Source organism: Cupressus sempervirens, chromosome 3, assembly GCF_028749045.1.
Source record: "Cupressus sempervirens isolate cs-2001-9-10 chromosome 3, ASM2874904v1, whole genome shotgun sequence".
In the NCBI taxonomy this organism is placed as follows: domain Eukaryota; kingdom Viridiplantae; phylum Streptophyta; class Pinopsida; order Cupressales; family Cupressaceae; genus Cupressus; species Cupressus sempervirens.
In genome coordinates, this window is record NC_143120.1 from 822,394,269 (window position 1) to 822,416,843 (window position 22,575).

The 22,575-nt window shown below is 36.8% G+C and overlaps 1 protein-coding gene across 1 annotated transcript in view; it reads right to left on the reverse strand.

Annotated features, from left to right (window-relative positions):
* Positions 1–14,139, reverse strand: part of LOC149569310 (protein STICHEL-like 1) — a 35,515-nt gene extending 21,376 nt beyond the window's left edge. The window contains exons 1-4 of the mRNA XM_089822027.1: positions 11,869–14,139; positions 9,279–9,498; positions 5,082–5,732; positions 3,858–4,662 (exon numbers count right to left, since the gene is read on the reverse strand). Coding sequence (XP_089678153.1) covers positions 3,858–4,662; positions 5,082–5,732; positions 9,279–9,498; positions 11,869–14,004 — 3,812 coding nt within the window. The 5' untranslated portion in view covers positions 14,005–14,139. The remainder of the gene's footprint in view (positions 1–3,857; positions 4,663–5,081; positions 5,733–9,278; positions 9,499–11,868) is intronic.
* Positions 14,140–22,575: the final 8,436 nt, after the last annotated feature.

Here is a 22,575-nt window from a genome sequence, read left to right on the forward strand (position 1 = left end):
GTTTCAGACTATGTGCCACACTAGAGACTCGCCTAGGAAGCACATTACACTAAACAACTAAACATTTAAGCATTACTAGAACACTAGCAACACTTCAACATCACTTTTACTATTTTCACATGCACATAAGCATCAAGCACCAAATCAAGTCTTGTATTCTTTGCAACATTGCAAGCCTACATATAAGAAGCTTGGGCTTCATAACCCCTCTCAATTCCAACAAGGTTCTGTATTTTTTGAGAAAATACATAGAACCAAGCATCAAAACGCTAGATATTCGTTGTCGTAGCTGAATTCTTCAAGATGATCAATATGATTATGTTTGAGAATACCATCACTACAACTAATGTTGCGCGCCTTTTCTTCGCCCATGTTTGGGTCCACTTCGGCTTATTAACATTCATTATTGCTAAATATGAACCAATGTGATTTCTACCAAGCTTCGTGGATCGTAGTTCACATTTCATACACACTATAGATCCTTAAGAGGCTTGAGCCTAAATAAGGGTAATCAAGAAGTTTTATAGGTATGGGGCCCATTCCAGCCTATAAAACAACATCCAAAATTTTATAAGCCAACTCTTTCTTCTAATGGGTTTGGAAAAAAGGAAAGAGAGATTTCCTTAAACAAAAGAAAGACTTGAAAGTGGCGTGCCAATGCAAATCTTTTACAACACTTTAAACCTTCCTAAAATCTTTTAGATCATTAAAATTCTTCGAGCTAGGTATGTATCACTTGCCAAAATTAAAAACAAGATGCAAACCCTTCTAGGTTGGATATAGAACAAGGCACACAAAGTAGCAAAGACATAAAGTGCAATGTTCAATTCCTCAACAAATATAGTTCCTACATGTGTCTAGTAATACTACCTACATCCTTGGCTTCACAAGAGTTGACCATTCTAGGAAATTCTCTATAAATGGTACAATTCATCTTCTATTTTAAAGACATGAGGAAGAGTAAAACTAAAACATGATCCACAATTTTTCAAGATAAGTAGAAGACAAAGAGACCGACATTTGTATGTAGGACCTGATATAAAATAACTAGCACATAACACATTTATATTAAAATGAAGGTAGGCAGCGAAAGCAGAGTCTCTATATTGTATTAAGAGGAAACGTGCTAAATCTTAAACACATAGCAGACATTACAATTTTCATAATAAAATACATTGCTCTACATTCCTCAACCAAGAAGAAAACCCTTGCAAATTTTGTACCCTCCTCTTTTACAATAGATCTAGCGTCTTTCTAGATCATTCCCTTATTTTTCGCATCATAACATCATGATCTTCAATGATGGTGGCCTTACTAGCATTCCCATGCTAAGGATTTAAGCCTCATTCATTATTATTGTCTCTAAGCATTAACGCTAGTTGTGTCTTCTTCAAAACTGCCTTAACATTATGGGGGAGAACTTGTTGCTTCCGCTCGCCATGATTTTTTTTTTTGCATGGCAAGGTTTTCCAAATTGGCTAAAATCTTCATCAAGATATCCCACGGGATCGACACATAGCACTTGGTTTCAAGAGATGTGACCCCATCATATCTTCAAAGGGTGTGGCTCAACTTGGACGCGTGTTGCATGGGTGAGAACCTTTGTGGTTCCCCACTTGAAGTTGGGTTGAGGATGCACGATGGCAACTCATGGCAAGACGACAGATGGTCTTGGGAGTTAGTCCGGTGTGCACTTGGGATTAAATGTTGTGTTGACACATGATTGGCCTTTGCACAATGCCAAACCAAAATGATACAAGGATGCGGCCACATACTTTAGTAATGACAGTTGGGAAGTTGATTGTCCTGGATGTTGTCTACACTTGCATCCATAGATAGAGGGCCAAATAGAATTGGGCAACTACATTCTTATGTATTGAATGCACCTACTAGCATGCACACGCACACAATTGGGATGACAATATCCTCTACATCTAGCATAAGTACAATAGAGATCTTCGGAATCCTATAAGGGTTAGTTCTTTCTAGACATGTCTTCAGTTCAAACCTACAACACCCCTTGACATATCCTATCACAAACCTTCCACAACAAAGATGCATGCACGCGAACAAGAAGTTGATGAGGTGCACAAGTTTTTGCAATATGTTCAAACTATTCACTAATAAGCTTAGAATATGCTCACATGCAAAGAATAGAAAAAAGAATACCAATAACACATTTTTATTTTAGTGACAAAGTCTGGTTGTATTTTCTAAAAGAATATTTTAAGGGGCCACATCTGAAGGTTAGCACCATGTTCCTTAACATCTCCTGTCATGTAAACAATGAGAATGTCTTTATTCTCAATCTTCCGCAATACTTAGGCTTGCACCCAAAACTCAATTGACAACTCCTTAAGCCATATTTTACTTCTCTATTGGAGCTTGCAATTGTCCACTCCGCATAATTGCACCTAACACATTTGCAACCAGCCAAGAGAGACATCGCTAAAACCATCTTCACTCATACTAATTCTAGCGAACATCAACTCTTTTGTGTAGTCAAGATTGGAACCACCGCTCCTCAAGAGGCGACAATTGTCTTAACATACCTTCACACATCCTCATAACAAGCATCATCTACACAATCAAATTCACTCAACAAGTACAATATCGTACTCACATCCATGCACAACACTACTCACATGCATTTTGTAGTCACAATGCACATGATTGCACATACTAATGTCCCATTAAACCATGCATGTAAGACATGTCGAGTATCCATATCCACATGTTGTGTTTCCCAATAAACACCACCTAGCTGCATCTATACCATAAAACATGCTGATAACATGGTCATCTAGCTTGCACCATACACATTTTACTCGCAGTGGCTTTTGTACCACAATCCTACATACAACTAGCACAATATGGTTTGACATTTATCAAAGTCATGTACACAATGGGAATGCGCCATAAATGTGTGACAATTAACATATCTATGGAACCTAGCTGATGCCCTACTTGTATGAATACCTACTTTTTACACTTTGATAAGTTGAAGACGCATAACAAAGTCTCATCATTCATCTGCTCATGTTAAAAATGTGACATATTTGCCATAAGTCCTCCACATCAAAGTGTATCTTAGCTAGCATATCTGTTTTCCTTAATATGATCTTGTTGCATTGCTAACTAATTGCAAGATCCTTCACCAACTCAACACGGGAATCGGATCGATAATGCCATCAATAGTATCTCAAGACCAATGCAGATTCCCCACAGTTTTTAAATAGACAAGCAAAGACTCAGTAATATATATTCCAAACTGCAAACCATATTAAACCAATGTGACGCTTTAACTTGAAATGAATAGAGAGGGCCCCATGAAGGGAGCTACAGCTTCTAATTCAAATGCACTGGTGGTTCCATGCAAGATTTGATTTGTGCAAACAAGAGAAACAAGAATTTTCACTCCAAAAACCTAAGTGGCCATTTTGTTTGGAGAGAAACTTGTGCTGATTCTTAAAAGAGGAGGTGGAGGTTCACCATATCTGTAGAGAAATTTAAGGACTCACTTCTGCCAGATGGCTTCCTTTTCTTGCTAAAATAACTTTGGGTACTTCTCATAAAATCATTTTGTGTCCTAAAAGATTGCAAGGGCAGCAATGAATTCTATTTTGCATGAGAACATGTTCAGGCAAGTTACTCCTAATATTGTTCAGCAACGTCCACAAAACTTTGGGAGCTCCCTTTCCATGGACTACCTAAGCCAGGTCTAAAAATTATTAGTTGAGAAAACTAAATGTAAAGCAATCTGTTTTACTCGCTTTCTGCTTAACCCTCTACTGCTTAATAAGCTAGGAAAAAGGAAATGGCATTAGTCATGGTATGTAGAAAAAAGCTATACTTACAGATTTTTGTCCTCCAAACAGGCAACAAATGGGTTCTGCGAAGTTGAATATGCATTCTTAAATTCATCCAGTTTCACATTTTGCCTGTTCTGGACATCATTTTGGATATTCAGTTGCATGGTCTTTGTCTTACAATTCAGAATTCCTTCTTTGTGCTGCAATGTAACCCTGAATGGTATTACAACAGGGGGCTCAGATGATATTATACCATTTTGAAGATCAGCAAGAACATGGGGATGTACTTGCTGCTTTTCAGGACTTGGTAAGTCTAATTGCTCAGATATGCACTTTTCTTCTTCTCTTGACCAAGCTCTCTCAAGTCTATGTTCATTTGAGATTACACCTTTTGATGTCCTTGAACCTTCCTGGTTATTGCAAGAGGTGGTATTTAGATCGTTCCTTTCAATCATGTTTACTGTAGACATAGTCCCTGGTTGAAAATGTTGCACTGGCATGAGTGATTGTCCATGAGCCAATTGAGGTGTTTCTGCAAATGACTGGGCATTCCTTATTGTTTCTCCACATGTGATTTCACCAGAATCAATTGCTACAGATTGATGCATGCATTCTTCAGACATAGTGCTAGCCTTTTTCCTTTGTCTGTTGGCTGAAGAATTTGGCAAATCAAGGACATCTTTTCTGCATTTGCTGTAATCTGCTTCAGCTTCCTGAGAAGCAAGACAGAATCTAACTTCTACATTGCAACCTAATACATGTTGAAGTGAATTTGCAATGCTCTTCCAGGATCTTTCAGCTCTAGACTTATGATCTGGATGCCTGAATTCTAACTGAGCAATAGCTAAACCTGCAAATTGGCCCATATTAGTCAAGTGTTATATTTCTCTATTAATTAAAGCACATTAAGAAGTTTATTAATTTATCTAAATGAAATGCACTGCAGTATTAACACAGAGATCTGAAGACTGAAGTAACTTCCATGATTATAATGAAAAGAAATGAATGTGCAACCCACTGAAAATGAACACTAAGCCAGCTTCAAAGTACTTTTGTTCTATCGATCATTTAAAGCAAATAAATAGCATTCATCTGTTTGAAGTTCTTCATTTTACTAACATTTCACAAGTACGTATTATATAAGTCGTGTATTTTATAAAACTTATAGCTTATTCATTCTTTAAGTGTTGTATAGCAAGCAAACTAATTCAATAAACTCAGTCAAGCATCATGGAATAAATGTGTTTTAACTAAAAACTGTATGTGTACCTTCTGCTGCAGAAACAGAAACCAGCTTTCCTTCTGATTGCAGGAGCTGCTTCAGAGTATCCGAGTGACACTCTTCTATAGTCATCCTCCAGATGACATCCAACTTTCTTTTATCAATACACTTCATTTCTGTTTGACCCGACTCACAACAATCATCCTTGTTAATGGGTGACCCCGCTTCTCTCTCACATGTGGCTACTCCACCCATAAATCCACTTGATCTAGGTGAATATTCTGATGCTTGACTGCAAACATTCGAGTTGGAGACCAGTCTTCCCTTGTTCTCCTCGTGGCAATTAGTGAAACTTAAAGTCTTCATGCTACCATTTAACTTCGATATTCTAGACTTTGTCAAAGTTGTCAGATCCAACTGTTCAAGATGGGCATCATAGTTCTTCTCCTTATCCCGCTTTTGCCTTGTAGGGGAATCAAAATAGATCACTCCTCTTTCATTTGTGTTTCTTAAAGTTATTGGGCTTTGAATGACACTAGTACCAGTAGAATTGGGAAATAGGAGAGACCGACTTGGAGCAAATTGCAAAAGTGCGGCTGTGAGCCATGTTGTCCGGTCATTTGAAGCCCTTAGCTGTTTCTCTGCTTCAGAGAGAATCCTCAATGCCCTCCGCAGTTTATCAAGGTCATCATCTGTGACTGCAAAAATGCACAAAGATTACAATGGGAAAAATAATTTAAACAACAGCTACTCTCAATGCATGTCCAGTGAAACAGTACATTTGAAATTTATAAAGCACATCTAGAAAGGCACTCGGCAATGGAGAATTTTATTTTGTTTCTTATATCTGTCCAAGCAGACCACATGAATGCATCTGGTATCAGCTAGTCAAGATTCAACAAGAATAGACTGGTCTTATTATTTCTGTTAAAAGCATTAGAGAATAAGAGACAATGAATATTTGAACATGAAAAAAACCACATGAGTGATTGGAATATTACATCATCTTAGCCCATGTTTAGGTCTGTTTGTTAGTTTGCTCATCCTCAAGGTTCCTGTGAGTATCTTGTGATATGTTTGTTTGGGGAAGAAGACAACCATGCTAACTGCTCCCAATAAGCTGCTATATGTATGATTACATATGCATGCTACAGCAATAAAGTGTGAAGATTTCTATTATGGTATTAAAGCCAAATATGGTGAAAAAGAAGCAACAAAGGTTCCGATTTAATTGGGTTTTAGCAATTATCCTTCGCTGTAGTAAATGCAATGATTACAGAGGCCTTGAGATGGTCATCCAGTGAGATTTGAAGCTTCAAATTGTCATTATACTTGTTTTCAAATCATTGAAATGAGTTGTCAATTGGATAAGCAATGCTATAAAGTTCAGATTTGAAGTTGATCAACATTTTTAACCTTCATTGTAGTTGATTTTACCTCTGGAATGTGCACGAGATATAAGAAGTTTTTATTCCCATATAGTATGAGCTGTTGAAATATTTCTTGACTAAGGTTTCACAACAGTAGAACAAGTGAAAAAATTTAAGAAGCTGGTTGGAGGAAGTCATAAGTCTGATTCTCTTAATCTAAGTTGCTACATATCTATTGAGGGGCTAACCATGTGGTAAGTGGAAGAAGTGATGTTCTGAAAGATGAATGGAATAACAATGTCTTAAGAGATTTATGGTGAGTAAATATGGTACATATGGCACTGCAATTTCAGATAAATGTCAGCTCTATTTTGTGTAGCATTGAGCTGAAATGCTAGAAGATTCATTGAATCAAAGTCCTGAATCCATGTCGAAAGAGATTGCATTTTGGAGTTATGCAGTTAAGAGCTAGGAGAATGAATTGACTACATCAAAATAACAATAGAAAATAACAGAGGGAGGCTGACACATTTCAATTGATGCTGAAGTTAATGATTGACTGAACAATTTCCAAGGCTATATTGTCCTCTTCTGCAATCACAATCTTTGTTTGCACAGCTGCTCATATAGTGACATGGAGTTGGGCAGCAGTTAAGAGCTAGGAGAATGAATTGACTACATCAAAATAACAATAGAAAATAACAGAAGGAGGCTGACACATTTCAATTGATGCTGAAGTTAATGATTGACTGAACAATTGCCAAGGCTATATTGTCCTCTTCTGCAATCACAATCTTTGTTTGCACAGCTGCTCATATGGTGACATGCAGTTGCCATACTCTTGAGTGTTTTGCTTCGGCAAAGGAAGACATGTCAGCAGATGCAAAAGTCGGTGTTTCAAGAATGCATCGTTAGAAATCTGATTTTAAAGGATCTGGCAACATTGTTTCTACCAATCTTTATGAACCATATTTCGTGAATGGTGGTTCACAATATCCCATCTCTCATGACCATGAATGCACACTTAGTTAACACTAAATGTGTCAAAGTAATGCTCACATAGGTAAAGCATTGAGACTTCCCACATAATACCCCATCCCAATACTAGTCTAGCTCCAGTTCACTTCACTTATGGTGTTTCCCCCACAGTCGGGCATTTTTTTACACCATTTTGCAAAGTTTTCAAGAATTGTTAATTATAAATCATTAATTACAGAGCTCACTAACTCTTTCACTTTTATACATTGGTGCTTCTTCCATGCATCATTGACTCAGATTTTTCAGGATTCAGTTGAATAGTTTTAACATTAATGTCAACTTTCACAAGCAGTGGTTCAGAAGAACCCTCCTGTCAGAAGCATGAATGGTGTACTTGGCACCTGGTCCATCTAGCTGATGCTGACAGCTTATAAACATAAAGCATCATTGACTTCTTGGGAGATGTATTTCTCAGTACTACTCGAGCTTATGTGGGATTGACTGTGGCATTTCCTCCATAATCAGACTGTAAAATTTGCCACCCTATTTGCAAAACCTCCAACAAATATTGTTCCTTATAAATTATTAATTGTGGAACTGCCTAAATCTTTCATATATGTGCAATTGATGTTTCTGTATTGCAAAATAGAAAAAGTGTGATGGACTACCATGCCTAAAGTGACTGGGCTCAAGCAATGGAGGTCATCATGTACTTGTTATCATGCTTGCTTAAGGTTTTGCAAATATACTAACAAATTAAATGGCCCTGATTGTAGCATAAACACACAGCTCTTGACCCGGACTTGCACTTACGAAGGTGCAGTGGATGCCAAGTGGATCATTTGAGCTCATGTAAGGTGGTTCTTGTGACACATATTTCATAAACTCTGGATTACAAGAAGTGACTCAAAACAACGGATGAATTCCAAAAATCCCAATTAAATTGAAAAAAGGTATTGATGGTTGCAGTTCAGTCTGACATTTTTATAAAAAATGCTTGGAGTCATCTTGATTTCCGCATTTCGTGAAACAACTATTACTAGTGAAACAACCTGAGCTTTAAAATACATGGGAAAAGGTATGGGTGGATGTATTTCAGATAGCATTTGAATAAAATGTTTGGATCTTCTTAAGTTTTGCTTTTCATAAAACAAATATTACTAGCGAAATAACCTCACCTTGAAAATACAAACACAGTTTGGTGAAATTCTGTGTTATAAAAAAAAAAATTTAATATATGAGGAGATATTTTCCACAGAAAGTCAAATTGTGATATTGCTATCAGGATTCAACTGTGCAGTTTTCAAGTCAAACTACACAGTTGAATCCTGATAGCAGCATCACAAACATTAATATATGTTGATTTTCAAACTCTACAATATCTGTGCTACAAAATTTGAATATCTTTACTAAACTGATATGAGAAATGAAATGATAGAAAGCAAGTTTACTGCTAAAACCAAACAACAGGACCATTGCATTGAATTAACAAAAGACATGTGGGAGAAATCAACCTCCCAGGAGCATCAACCAGCATTATAACCTTCATGGAGAAATATTTCATGAGAAGATGAAAAATGTGTTGAGATGCAAAATAATGTACATATATGCCTTTCTTATAAAGGCAAGGAAAGAACCAGTAGGCAGAAGTAACTGTACAACTACTAAAAAACTAAATGCACCAAAAATTTAATAAACTATGCCTAAGTAAACTTAAGCATGAGTAAATGGTAAAAACTCATTTGCTCCAACAGCAACAATATAAGATTCATGTTTCACAAGAGTTATAGCACCAGACACGAGCTAGTAATACAAAGGCCTGCATAAACAGTGTGGTAAAATGTATTTTCCAGCAAGGATTTCATGTCCATAAAAATAAGTGAAAGTAGAACTTACAAGCATGTCTGTGAAAGAATATTCCTTTGTGTTTATTATCACTTGTCTTACAGCTGCCAGCCAGAATATCCATAATAAGGTTTGCCAATTGTGACATTAGAACCATAGGTTCAATTCCAGAACCTATCAAATCTCTGGCCTTTCTTACTGTGCTGGCTGCATCAGCTGACAAAGCCAAATCTAATAGATCTAACAACTTTTCATCTGATACAACTCCAACCTATGAAAAATCAAATAAAAAATATCATAATCCAGAACAATGAACAAAAAGTGTAGCTTAGAAATCAATAATAAAATTATGTAGTCATTATCCATCCATCCATTTCAGGAATGATAGCATCCACATTGAAAATGCAAAACAACTTTTTGGGATAGCACAGATGATTTGGTATGAGCCCACACAATGAAAAAAATGCAATTTGTAATTTAAAGGATTCATTATATTTCATCCTTTCAGAGAGCTGAAGCCCCAGATTTTCAGTTTTTATGGACTTCACGTTCTGGTACATCAGAATGTACAAAGCTAAATCTTTAAATTGACTGCATAAGTATGTTTCCGGCATGTTTTCACAATAAAAGAATGCTCCCCATAAAAATGATGCCTAAGTGAAAGTTTCACAACTCCCTATATGTGGTTTTGGCTAATTCATCAAAGCAATAAATACAGGCCAGCATTCATCAAAGCTGTGGTTTTGGCTAATTCACAGGTTTAATTATAAATCGTAATTCAAAATGTTTTGTCCCTTCTTGTTGCTATTGGTTTATTTCATGCATATAGTCAGAAATTGCTTGCTATATTCCATTCTAGTATTTATTACTTGGCATTTGCCAAAATTTTGAAGACTCTTTCCCCCAGCCAAATGATGATTGTTGTCTCAAATCCATGACACCTCGTTGAGGACAAAAAACTTACATGCCAACGTCAGACATCATAAAAAAATGAAAGTTCACTATGTTACTGGAAAGTCAAAACTTATTCCAATTATGTGGTTTAAAAGAATGTTCCATCTTGGGCTCTATAAACAAAGCTGCGAAGCATGCTTGTTTTATCGTTTACAGTTTACACTAATGTCCTCCAATAGCCAATACAGTTACCCAGGTGAACAAAATTTGAAAGATTGATTTTCAGTAATAGTTAACATAATATTATAACACATCCTGAGGCCATTTTTCTCAGTCAGAGTTAAGCTGAGGAAGAGTGGCACTAGTTAATCTCAGATTTTGTATGCCTCATTAACATAGTGCACATAGAGATTGATTGATGAAGTCAATAGATGGTGAATCAAACACAGACTAAATTATCCATGGGTCAAGTTTGCATGCCTAAACAAAGGACTCAATATCCTTGCAATGTGGAATATACATTCTATAATATTGAAATTAGTTGAAAGCAAGGAACAATTACACATGCAAAGTCAGGATGATGTGTTATATTTACTAAATGACCAACTACCAAAAGGAATTTTTGAGAGAATTGGGGGTTCCAGTTAAATCATTTATTGTAAGAAGCTATTACTGAAATCTTATGGTTCAGCTTGAATTCGTATAATTTTCAATCAGAAATTAGTGAACATTTCAAAGAGCACTTTTTCTACACTTCAAAATTTCAAATAGTAAAATGTGGAGGAATGAGAGACAGATAGCAGAGCATATACAGGAATATATTTCACCAAGAAGATTCTCTTTTGCAGAAAATTAATGGAAAGAACTAGGTCTTATGCTATGCCACAATTTAAACCATGCACATTCAGGGATCAATAAGACAGCTGTAAAAGCCTCCATCATCTTCAGCACAACAATAAAAAATAGCAATTTGAAACTGTAGCTCAAAAAATGCATGAAGGAGAAGGTTGGAGCTAAACAAGAAACAAAAAGATCATGAATCATAGAGGTCTCAAACAATTCAAATAAAACAGCCCAAGTTACAGACCTGATAAGCATTGGGGTTGAGGATCAGAATGACTATGTATATATATATATATATATCAAGAAGAATAAAAATGTCCATCCCCTTTACCCTTTATTTGTTAATCATAGTTCATTTTCTCAATTTTCTGCATAAATAAACTATCCAGCCTGCAGAAGGATCAATCTGTATCTATTTAAGTTTTCATCAACAATAATTCTACTTCATGCAAATATTGATAAAGTTAATTCCATCTGTTTCATCCTGGTGAAGTCGTGCGCTCCATTGTGTTTAAAAATCGAGAAGAATGCAAAAAATGTCTTTCTTCTATAATAGTCTCAATTACTAGCATTCCCTTCTATTTCCTGATGAAATAAAATTATAACTAAGGAGCTCATATAATTTCTTTGTGAAATCCAGTCAATAAACAAACATCCTTTCAACAAAGAGTTGGCAATATAAGTTTCAGAAAGCATAAATGGTGCAGAAAAGGAACTATTTTAACATACCATTTTACTTGTTGGTAAATAGGTATTTCAATAAATTAGAGAGGAAATATTTTGGACATTGTAAATTATGTGATTAATATTATTTGATATAACTCACATTCATCTAATGATAGCCACATAATGTCCTTGGACAGATACACATCAGCGTAAAGAAGAAACTTTTGAAACAACTTACAAGGTCATGCACCATGGATAGAGTTATTCTTTGTCCCAGCAAGCTCAATTGATCAAGCATTGTTTCGGCATCTCGAAGAGAACCATCAGCCTTAATGGCTATGAAATCCAACGCGTCAGTGTCAACATCCAAGTTTTCTTCAATTGCAAGTTTCTGCAACCTACTTACTATTTCTGACTCCTTAATCTTTGGAAACAGATATTTTTGACACCTTGAAACAGCAGTGTCAGGTAGTTTATCTGGGTCTGTAGTAACAAGTATGAAGACAGCATGAGCTGGTGGTTCCTCTAGACACTTCAGAAGTGCTGTCCATGTTTCAGATACCAGCATATGGCATTCATCAATGATAAAGATCTTGAACCGGGAGAAAGATGGAGCTGAAGCAACATTCTTGAGCAGAGATTTGACTTTCTCTAGCCCATTGCTATTTGTAGCATCCACTTCTCTCACATCTCCACTCTTACCAGATGTAAATGCAGTACATTCTCTACAGAGTCCACAAGGCCTTAGTTCCTCAAGAGAGATGCAATTCAGAGCTGTAGCAAATATTCTAGCTGTTGATGTCTTTCCTGTACCACGAGGACCTTGGAAAAGGTAGACAGGGGCAACTTTCCCTTTTAAAACAGCATTAACCAAAGATTGCACAACCATGTTCGGTCCCACCAATTCATCGAAGGACCTTGGCCTATATTTCTGACTCAAACTTCTGTGCATGTCTGTGTAGACTGTCAATTCCCTACTTTCAGATGTTAGAGCAAGCTCCAGTTTTTCTCGACCTTTCTGCCTAGATCTTTTCCTATTAAGACTAGCCTCCTCCGAGAAAAGATCTCTAGAGTCATTAGAGAATCCATCACAGTCATCCTCTGCTGAGGATGCAGCAGTTTCACCCACATCAGTCAGCAATGGTAAAACTTCCATGTCAAGACTCAATTCTTCTGACCTCTTGGAGTCATAAACAGATGTTATTAAGTCTTTTTGCGCTGCAATCTTACTTCGGGGAAGAATACTGCTACTTTTCCTCCTCGCAGAGTTGGCTGGTCCACAAGAGAGATTCCTTCCTCTACAAGCCATGAAGTTTTTACTTCTATGTCTAGGAGTTCTGGGCCAGTAACAGGGAATTCCACATCCATGTCGTGGTAGATCCAAACCGTCCATTTCGTCATCACCAGAAAAAGCTGTTCCGTCACAAGACCCACGAATGCTGGATCTGCCATCATTGTTGACAGAACGCACCGATGTTGGGGTCTGTGAATCCTCCTTTTGCTTCCCAATATATTTTGAAATGTTGGAGCATATCTTTTTGTTGTTCTTACCTGTCCACTCTCTACATTTCACATCACCTTTTGTTAACAAGGGAGAACCTGAGCGAGAATCACAATCTACAGCTGAAGCTCTACTTCTATGCATCCAAGACAAACCACCTGTGTCATCTCCATCTTCACATCGATCCTCCTGATCTAATAAGAAAAGTGAAAAGGCCTCTGCAGAATTATGAAGAGAAGGGGAAACATTGGCAGATCTTGATACAGAATCCTTTTTGCCACCCTTAAATAGCCTATCTCTCCTGCCTTGTTTAGTTGCTGTTCTTTCCCCATTGCCGTGCTCTATTTCTCTCCTTGAACTACTAAGTTTTGACTCATCAACAGATCTCCTTGGTTGGAAGTCTCTATCATTTCTAACAGGATCTCTACACTCATCATCAAAGCATTCATTTGGCCAATTATGAAGCACGGCCCTTTCTCCTTCATCTCTTCTCTTCAAGCCATTTTCAAGACTGACCCCAATGTCACTCCTATTTATGCCTTTCTCCTCTGTGCTGTTTTCTTGGTCTAGAGCTTGCCTCAAGTTCTTAAAATCACCACTTAATCTACCATTCATCTTGCAAGACACGCTGTTTTTCTCTGCTCCCCGAGTACTTGTAAATTTCTTAGAATCCCTCTTTGAATAAACAAAACCATCATGACTACTCTCACATTCAACTTCTTCTTCTTCATCTTCAGTATCATTTGGCAAATCCCAAGTAGAACGTGCGGCAGGGGGGCTGAATTTGAGCAAAGAAGTTGTAGGGTCCCTTAAAGACCGGGCTCTTCTCAGAGCAGTAAGGCGCCTTGTCAAAGGCTGACCTACATCCAACATTGTCACCCTGCACACTAGCACTGGTCTTTAAACATATTGCCTGAACTTTCTAGGATTTTATCGCTTAAAACAGAGAACTATCCAGAAAAATGAACAAACAGAAGACTGTGAAAATACAAAATAACAGCTAAATCCGAAACATTTTCCAGACAAGGATTTCCCTGGAGTGCCTTTCAAATCATCACAAGGCATAATCCTTGACAAAGAAATAACCTAGCAAGAGCACAAGCACTATAATTTGCTGAAGCAGGATACGGCGAAGTTCGCTTTCAACTTATTGACTGCATAAAGGCGCCAAATATTTAAAAATTTACTTGAACTTTATGACCAAACTGACAAGATAAGCAACAGAAGACAAAGTTAGCAGAAAAGTACAACAAAATGAACTTCGAAATGTTTGCAAAAACAATGGCGCGCAATAAGAGTGAGCAACTGTATCTTCTGTGGAGGAAATTCAGCAAGAATGTGAAAATCTTCTATAACTCTTCCAGATATAATTATTTAAAAACCAATTAACAACGCCGTTATCACGAAACAGATCACAGTTGATAAACGCCTCACCGACAAAGCTTAAGTCACTGTTAAACTATGTTTTCAAACTGTGTTTCTGACATTATATAAACACAACCGAACCGCGTCATTTTACACAACGGATTTACAAGCGTCTGAACGCAACATGGCCTAAAAACCAAATGTCAAGCCACTCTGTAAAACTACCAGAAAAAACACTGAAAAGACTCCAAAAAATATTCTTGAAACTCATATAACATTGACTGGTAGCTTCTTTAACGCCAATCGAGCCTTCATTTTACAGATTGACACAGTCCGTGTACATTCTCCACCATTAATTAAATATAAAAAGCGCTCAAGATTCCCTTTTGCGACAGTCGGACACATGATTAAACGCTCATGTCTATAATTACACCAAACCAAAATAGAATCTAACGTTCCGTAAAAACAAGCAAAAAAGTGCAAAGCTAAAAGATAACTTTTTACACAGTGGAAGAGTCATTTTAAATCGACCAAACATTGCGTTGACATTTTGTCATACGAACTTACAACATAAAACGTGAAGATGCGTTAAATAACCTTAAAATATCGTTGAAAAGACATCATCCATAAGCATAATTTACAACCCTGAACAGAACTTTACGCATCCGTCAAGAACAAGGTTTAAAAGCAATTAAAAGCCTTTAAATTTACTTACCCTAACAAAAGTCAGATAATGGAAAATTTCACGCTCTGCACGAAAATTTCAACAAACCGCGAGTAGACAGAAAGAAAGGAAGCAGCGAATCATTCTGAGCAGCTTAAATTAAACAGAGATTCGAAGTGTTTTCCTCCGACTGTTCCAGATGCCGAAATTACGCTATTTTCAGCTCGTCTTATATGCTTCTGCACAGTGCATTAAATTCTCAACAACAGCGCATTCAACGGCAGGACCACATGGCAGCAAAACTGCAAAGTACGAAGTATTTTTCTTTTCGGGGATAACACAATGCAGTGGAGCTCCCATGCAGAGGGAAAATGCATCATCTATTTTGGCTCTTCTGCTTCTTTGGCGCCTCGATTTCCATGACAAATTGGTGCATGTGACCGCGTGGGAAGGCGAGCTATTACTATAACTATTACTATTCAGCATTGTTCAGAGATGCGCTTCCATAACCTGTTCGTGGCATGCTTGCTGACAGAGCATGCGCAGTGCAGAGGCTGCTACTTCTCGTACAGGCGTTATTGTGCTCTCTTGCTGTTTGCGCGCTGACGTGGCGAACAGCAATGAAAGTTACTGCTTTGTGGAGCTGCTGACGTGGATAGCGGAGTATGCTTACACGTGAAAATATCTGCGTGCCGGTGTTCGATTAAACCAGAGGCAAAATGAGTGTCGATTTCACGTGGGAAATTTAAAGGTCGCCGACATTAAAGATTTAAGGAGCTACTGATATTCTATGAGATAGTTGACGAGCCTGAATATTTAGTTTTATAAAAATCGAAGTTTTAAAAAAATTAGAAATTCAAATACAAAGATATAATATATTGAAATTATATTGTTGAGAACTAATATTGCTTAGACATTAGACATGTTGTGTGAGATGGAAAATAAAATGATTGAAATTTTTTTCCTATCAACAAATGTGGAAAAGATAAAGTTGTAATTAATGCATTCATTAATGCAACAAGATGAAGTTAGAAAATATTTGTATTTTTGTGGAAGAAAATTAATTTTTTTCCCCACCAAAAATAATATGGACCAATAGAATGGATAAAAAATGTAATTTATAAAATAATGAAAAATTAGAAAATAATATAAATATTTGAAGTTTCATATAAGTTTTAAATTCTTTGATTTGATTGGTCAGTATTAATGTCATATTAGGAGTGACATGAATGCATAAATATAATAAAAGTATCAATAGGAGTGATTTGTTTTGTAAATGCAATTTTTTTAATAAATAACTGGGCATATGCACCGAGTTGTGGTGCCAAAAAGATGACAAGTTTTTTTTTTTTTTTAATTTTCAATAGCGCGTACGCGCTATGGCTTGGGTCACCCAAGCCATAGTGCGTACGCGCTATTCTGATGTCCAAAAAGCTATATGATGGGCTGCAGACCCGCGGCCCATCATTTTCATTTTGTTTTTTTGCTCTCCAACAACGCGTACGCGGGTTTGACAGCAAAAATTCATCACTATTTGCCAAAATGCCTCCTCACCGATGAAATCCAAGACAACGAGCACACCCATGACGACGAAGTAAGTGATATAAAATTAACTTTGCATTGTTTAATATGTTTTCTATATTGTTTTATTGATTTTTGATATTCTTTTGTAGGGTTTTTACAAATTTCATTTAGATTTGTTTATTTAGTTGGATTTCAATTGATTTTTTATCAGAAAATGTCCATAATCAACCGGAAAATCCACAAAACCCTCAAGAACCTCAAAATCAAAACCCTCCTCAAGAAGAACAACAAATTCCACAACCCGAACCAATTGCAAGACCTTCGCCAGGCACACAAGAAAATATAAGAAATGAAATACAGAGAGGCAAAACTGAATTAGAAAGACTCATTGCTCAGTTGAAAGAATTCGGAGAAACCAATCCAATGAGGGCTCAATTGGCATCATCCCTCGAATCCATTAACACTCAGATAGCCTCAGTTAGTGGTCAATTAGATATTTGGCGAGCTAAGAGGGATGAACAAAAAAGATTTTATGCAAATAAATTGTCATATGAAGATGTTAAAAAAAAGAAATATCAAAAGGTAGTATATGTGCATTATTTAGAAAATCCGGTGAGTCAAATACTGTTAGAGAGGGTAATAAACGATTCCCCATCCATTGGTGCATACACGATGCTATTAGAAATAATTTTTGGGATAGATGGTGGATGGTTTTTGATGCCCTTCCTTGCAACAATCACAAGGTCCCCATGTATTTTTTGAAGAAATTATATTGTGAGTTTGTCCTTGGGGAGATCCCCAATTATTTTGATATGTTAGACTCCCAGGGTAGAGGTGGGGGGTCATCATTTGAGAGGTCAGGAGCACGTCGTGACCCTAATGTAGTTAGGGCACCTGTGGTCCATCCACAGCACAAGCATGTGATTATTCCTTCAGTTGTGAAGGAACATGTAGAGGCCAGCACTCTAGGGACCATTAATGCTTTGACACAGACCCTCATCCATTCCACGAGCCCATTAGTTGAGGGGGAGCCTTCTATGTGTCGTGGTCACATGAGCACTTCATGCAGATCCCTATGCACATTTGGCACTCATGCCGGAGATGCTGCGGATGATGGGCTTGTCACCGATGAGTTCCTGAACGAGACATTTGGCATTGACACACAAGTAAATTACTAATTTGATCACATTTCATATGTATAGTGAATGATTAATTAATTAGCATTTATTGACATTGTTCAAAATTTAGGGTCAAAGTGTTGTTGGGCCTAGCAGCGATCCTCCAGGCCCATTTTTTGTCCCTTTGACGAGTCCTGAGGTATGTATCAATTTAATCATTTTAATTAATACATATATTTATTATGTAATCATATTAAGGATTGACAAAAAAAATTATGCATGTGCATCAGTTCTCCACAAGACCCTCAACCTTTACCATAGACACAGAGCAGAGACATCATATGAGCTTCACACAAGTACAGTTGTTTCATGTTAATTTAATTCATTTGATTATATTTATTTTATGTTTCATGTTAGATATAACGTGTATTGTATGACATGCATCTCATGATGTCGAACACACCTCCTCATCTGCGACAGTCTGTTGATAGTGGAGTGGCCGCAGCTGTGGCTAGCTCACAGCCACTGACGGAGGTATGAAAGAATTTTCTTCATTTTAGTTGTTGTTTATAATAGTTAATCTCAACATTTCTAATGTTATTTATAAGTGATTATATTTATTGAATTTTTGTAGGGTCTTGTCATGCCTAATTGTCCACGAGCATTTGAGGTGGACTTACAGAGTGACTATTTGTTGGCGGTAAGAAAATAATTGATTTTTTGTGTACATATATTTGATTTCAACGTATAATTATTGATTCATATCTAATTTCTTTGTATTAGTTGGACCTGGAGAAGAGCCTCAACAAGAGGTCAAGTGAGCGTGTCAAGAGGGCCCCATCATCTCCACTGTCTCCCTCCACACGACGGCAGAGGACGTTGAGAGACTTGTTTCCTTCCCCTCGTGGGAAGGAAAAGATGTAGTTGAGATATTTGATACATATATATATATATATATATATATATATAGAGAGAGAGAGAGAGAGAGAGACTTATTTCCTTCCCCATGTATATATATAGGCATCAGAGAGACATATTCAACATACATTTTATGTACATATGACATTCTATATTTGATGTATGACATTATTGGTTAATATATGATATTTTTGTTCATATACGACATTATTGGTTATCATAATATATTATGTGTTTGTTAATGTATATGACATTATTGGTTATCATTTTATATTATATGTTTGTTCATGTATGACGTTAAATTAGATATTTTCGTTTATGACATTAAATTAGATATGTGCATGTATAAAATTAAATTCAATTGCTAGAGAGTTGTCATTATGTCTACCAACTAGTAGATGTTATTTTTTGCTTTATTAGTATTTCTCAAAAACTGCAAATAAGCTTTTTCTGGTGAATAGTTGTAAACAATTGTGATCATCGACTTCATGTACTCATGGCTTTGGCTGCGAACACTTGTAACTTTGGCTATAAGCATCCATGGCTTTGGCTATGTGCACTAGTGGCTTTGCCTGTGAGCATTTATGGCTTTGGTTGTAGGCACAATATAGCCTTGGCTGTAGGTTGTCTTTCTTGTTGCATGTCAAAGTTACCTTCAAGAATATCATTAGTCTAAGATCATTACAATTAAAATACTATTACATAATACCTTGGAAATAATAGTCTTTAACCCATTACTTTATTTGTTAAAACATCATGTAGTATCTACTATAGTGCTTCTACTCAAATATGTTTTCAAAAATACTTAGCATGGCAAAGAAATGTCTATGGAAAGCTTGTCAAATAGGATATTGAAGAACTAAATGTGGACAGTCATTAGTACCCATCAATAAGAACACGAACATCTTTCTCAAGCAAGCCATATGACATTAGCTTAATTTATAAATTTCCTTTGCAAATAACTAGAAGATGCTATGAATCTTAATACAGAGTTAATCGCGAACTCATTATTCCATCCAAGAAGCATATATCACCCTAAGCCAATTAACCGACAAGATAAAAATTAATTCAATTTCAACAAAATTTTGAGTATAACAAGCATCTTAGGGATTCTTACAAGAATTAACACGATGTTCACAAGAGCATTACAAGTTCTTGTAATGCTATTTCACATATTGTAATCATATTCAATTTTGAATGGCCATTTGTGTTACAAGCATAAATTTTCTTCAAGGTCTTTTAATTCTAGACATGAATTTTATTCTGAAGCTTTTCTATGACAACCCACTTAATGCATATATTGTTGTTCCACATTGTGCTGATTTGACTTTCATTGGTTAATTTGGGTCTAGACATGATGTTATTCACTACCTTTTTTATATATTATTTTTTTGTAGTGAGGTTCTAGCCTGAATGAATGTATTAATCATCGAAGTTGTGAACCTTGGTCGAGATCCTTACAAATATATTTTCAAATTGGACCTCAAATAGTTTTCTCAGTCACCCCCTGTACACAGATACTGAAATTGTAGTTAATTACAAAATTAATACTGAATTAACACAAGTTTAATTGAGAAGTATTATGTACCTCAACAGGTTAGATTATTATTGACCGGGAAGCTTTATCTTAGAGCAGTTGGTTTTTTAAATCTTTAGCGCAATGACACTCTAATGGAATGTGGAATTAGGTATGCTAGCTAAGGAACGTTCTTTAAAAGGCAGAGGAAACTCAAGACTCACATGTTTCCAATCAATATAAATGTTTAAATCGCTTCTCTAATTTTTTCTATTTATGATCTTTTTAAAACTTAACTTTCTAAATGCATTGATGGGAAAATAAAGATTTGCTAGGAACTAAAGGCTAATCATGTTTAATACTTACAATTCTTTGTTTTTATCTAATAATTTAAAAAAGATTGTACAAGTGTTTTCAAAGAGCAACACTTGTCACTAACATCATAAGAAGGAATATCCAAGGAGAATTACCATTGATCCCCCACCACCAAATTCAAGAGAAAACAAAAATCCACTACTAAAGAGATAGTAACAATGATCATCCCTAGTCTCTCCCTCATCACAAAATGATTACCATCAAAATTTGCATTTCCAATTGTGTCATGTGCGTTGAAGCGATAGTAACATTTTCACTCTTTTACCTAATGTCTCCCATTTCTGAAACTCCTGGGGAAGGGCAAGGCCATCTTCTCAGTACTTGAAAATACAACAAGTTCCATTTTTTCCCATATTGATAATCGTTGACTTAAAGTATAGTCAAAGTATTGACAACCCATAGGAACTCAACCTTTGAACATCCCATCTGTAAATGACCTCATAAAGAAAGTTCAATAAACCCGCATGAAATAAAGAAACAAAAGTTGCATACTTGTGAAGATGATCAGACTGCAGGTGATCAATATGTCTCAAATCTATATTCAGTTCTTTTACTATGCATATAAATGGTTTGTTATATAAAAGACTTATATCCACCAAATAAATAATCATTTTCTTACTATGCTATCCTTATCCTTGGCTGATCTCTGGTCTCTACAACACGGTCCTGTAGGAACTGGAATCTCATCCATATCTCACACGAGCTTCGAGATATGCCTCGTCAAAGATTGCAACCCTATGGCATTTAGTGACCCTTAGGGACATTCCGGTTCAGTGTGCTTGAGAACTTTCGAGCACTAAAGGGGACAAGACAAAGTTGGGGATAGGGTTTACCTGGCCACCCGGAGCTAATGGAGGAAACAGTTTGATCCCACGACGAAAGATGAGAGAGATTTGGCAGTTGGCAACTTCGTACTGGCCAACACTGCAAGTTTCAGCATCACCCGAGATGGCGTTGTAGAATGAAAATGGAATGCGATCTCCAAAAAGAGAGAGAGGTTATTGTAGGTATCTGTAACACGGTCTTGTAGGAACTGGAATCTCATCCATATCTCGCACGATCTTCGAGATATGCCCCGTCAAAGATTGCAGCCCTGTGGCATTTAGTGACCCTTAGGGACATTCCGGTTCAGCGTGCCTGAGAACGTTCAAGCACTGAAGGGGACAAGATGAGGTTGGGGATAGGGTTTACCCAGACACCCGGAGCTAATGGAGCAGACAGTTTGATCCCATGATGAAAGATGAGAGAGATTTGGCAGTTGGCAACTTTGTACTAGCCAACACTGCAAGTTTCAGCATCACCCGAGATGGCGTTGTAGAATGAAAACGGAATGCAATCTCCAAAAAGAGAGAGAGGTTATTGTAGGTCTCTGTAACACGGTCCTGTAGGAACTAGAATCTCATCCATATCTCACACGAGCTCTGAGATATGCCCCGTCAAAGATTGCAGCCCTGTGGCATTTAGTGACCCTTAGGGACATTCTGGTTCAACGTGCCTGAGAACGTTCGAGCACTGAAAGGGACAAGATGAGGTTGGGGATAGGGTTTACCCGACCACCCAGAGCTAATGGAGCAGATAGTTTGATCCCACGATGAAAGATGAGAGAGATTTGGCAGTTGGCAACTTTGTACTCGCCAACACTGCAAGTTTCAACATCACCCGAGATGGCGTTGTAGAATGAAAATGGAATGCAATCTCCAAAAAGCGAGAGAAGTTATTGTAGGTCTCTGCAACACGGTCATGTAGGAACTAGAACCTCATCCATATCTTGCACGAGCTCCGATATATGCCCCGTCAAAGATATTTGAATTCACAGTGTTTAATGAGAATATAGTTGAGGCTTGCTTTACTTTTCTATGTTAAGTTTGGCTTTCAATTTTGGTTTCCCTACTTATCTATGTGAAAGTTCCACTTTCATAAGTAACATGGATGCAATAATACTAAATTAAGTATAGGTCAATGGT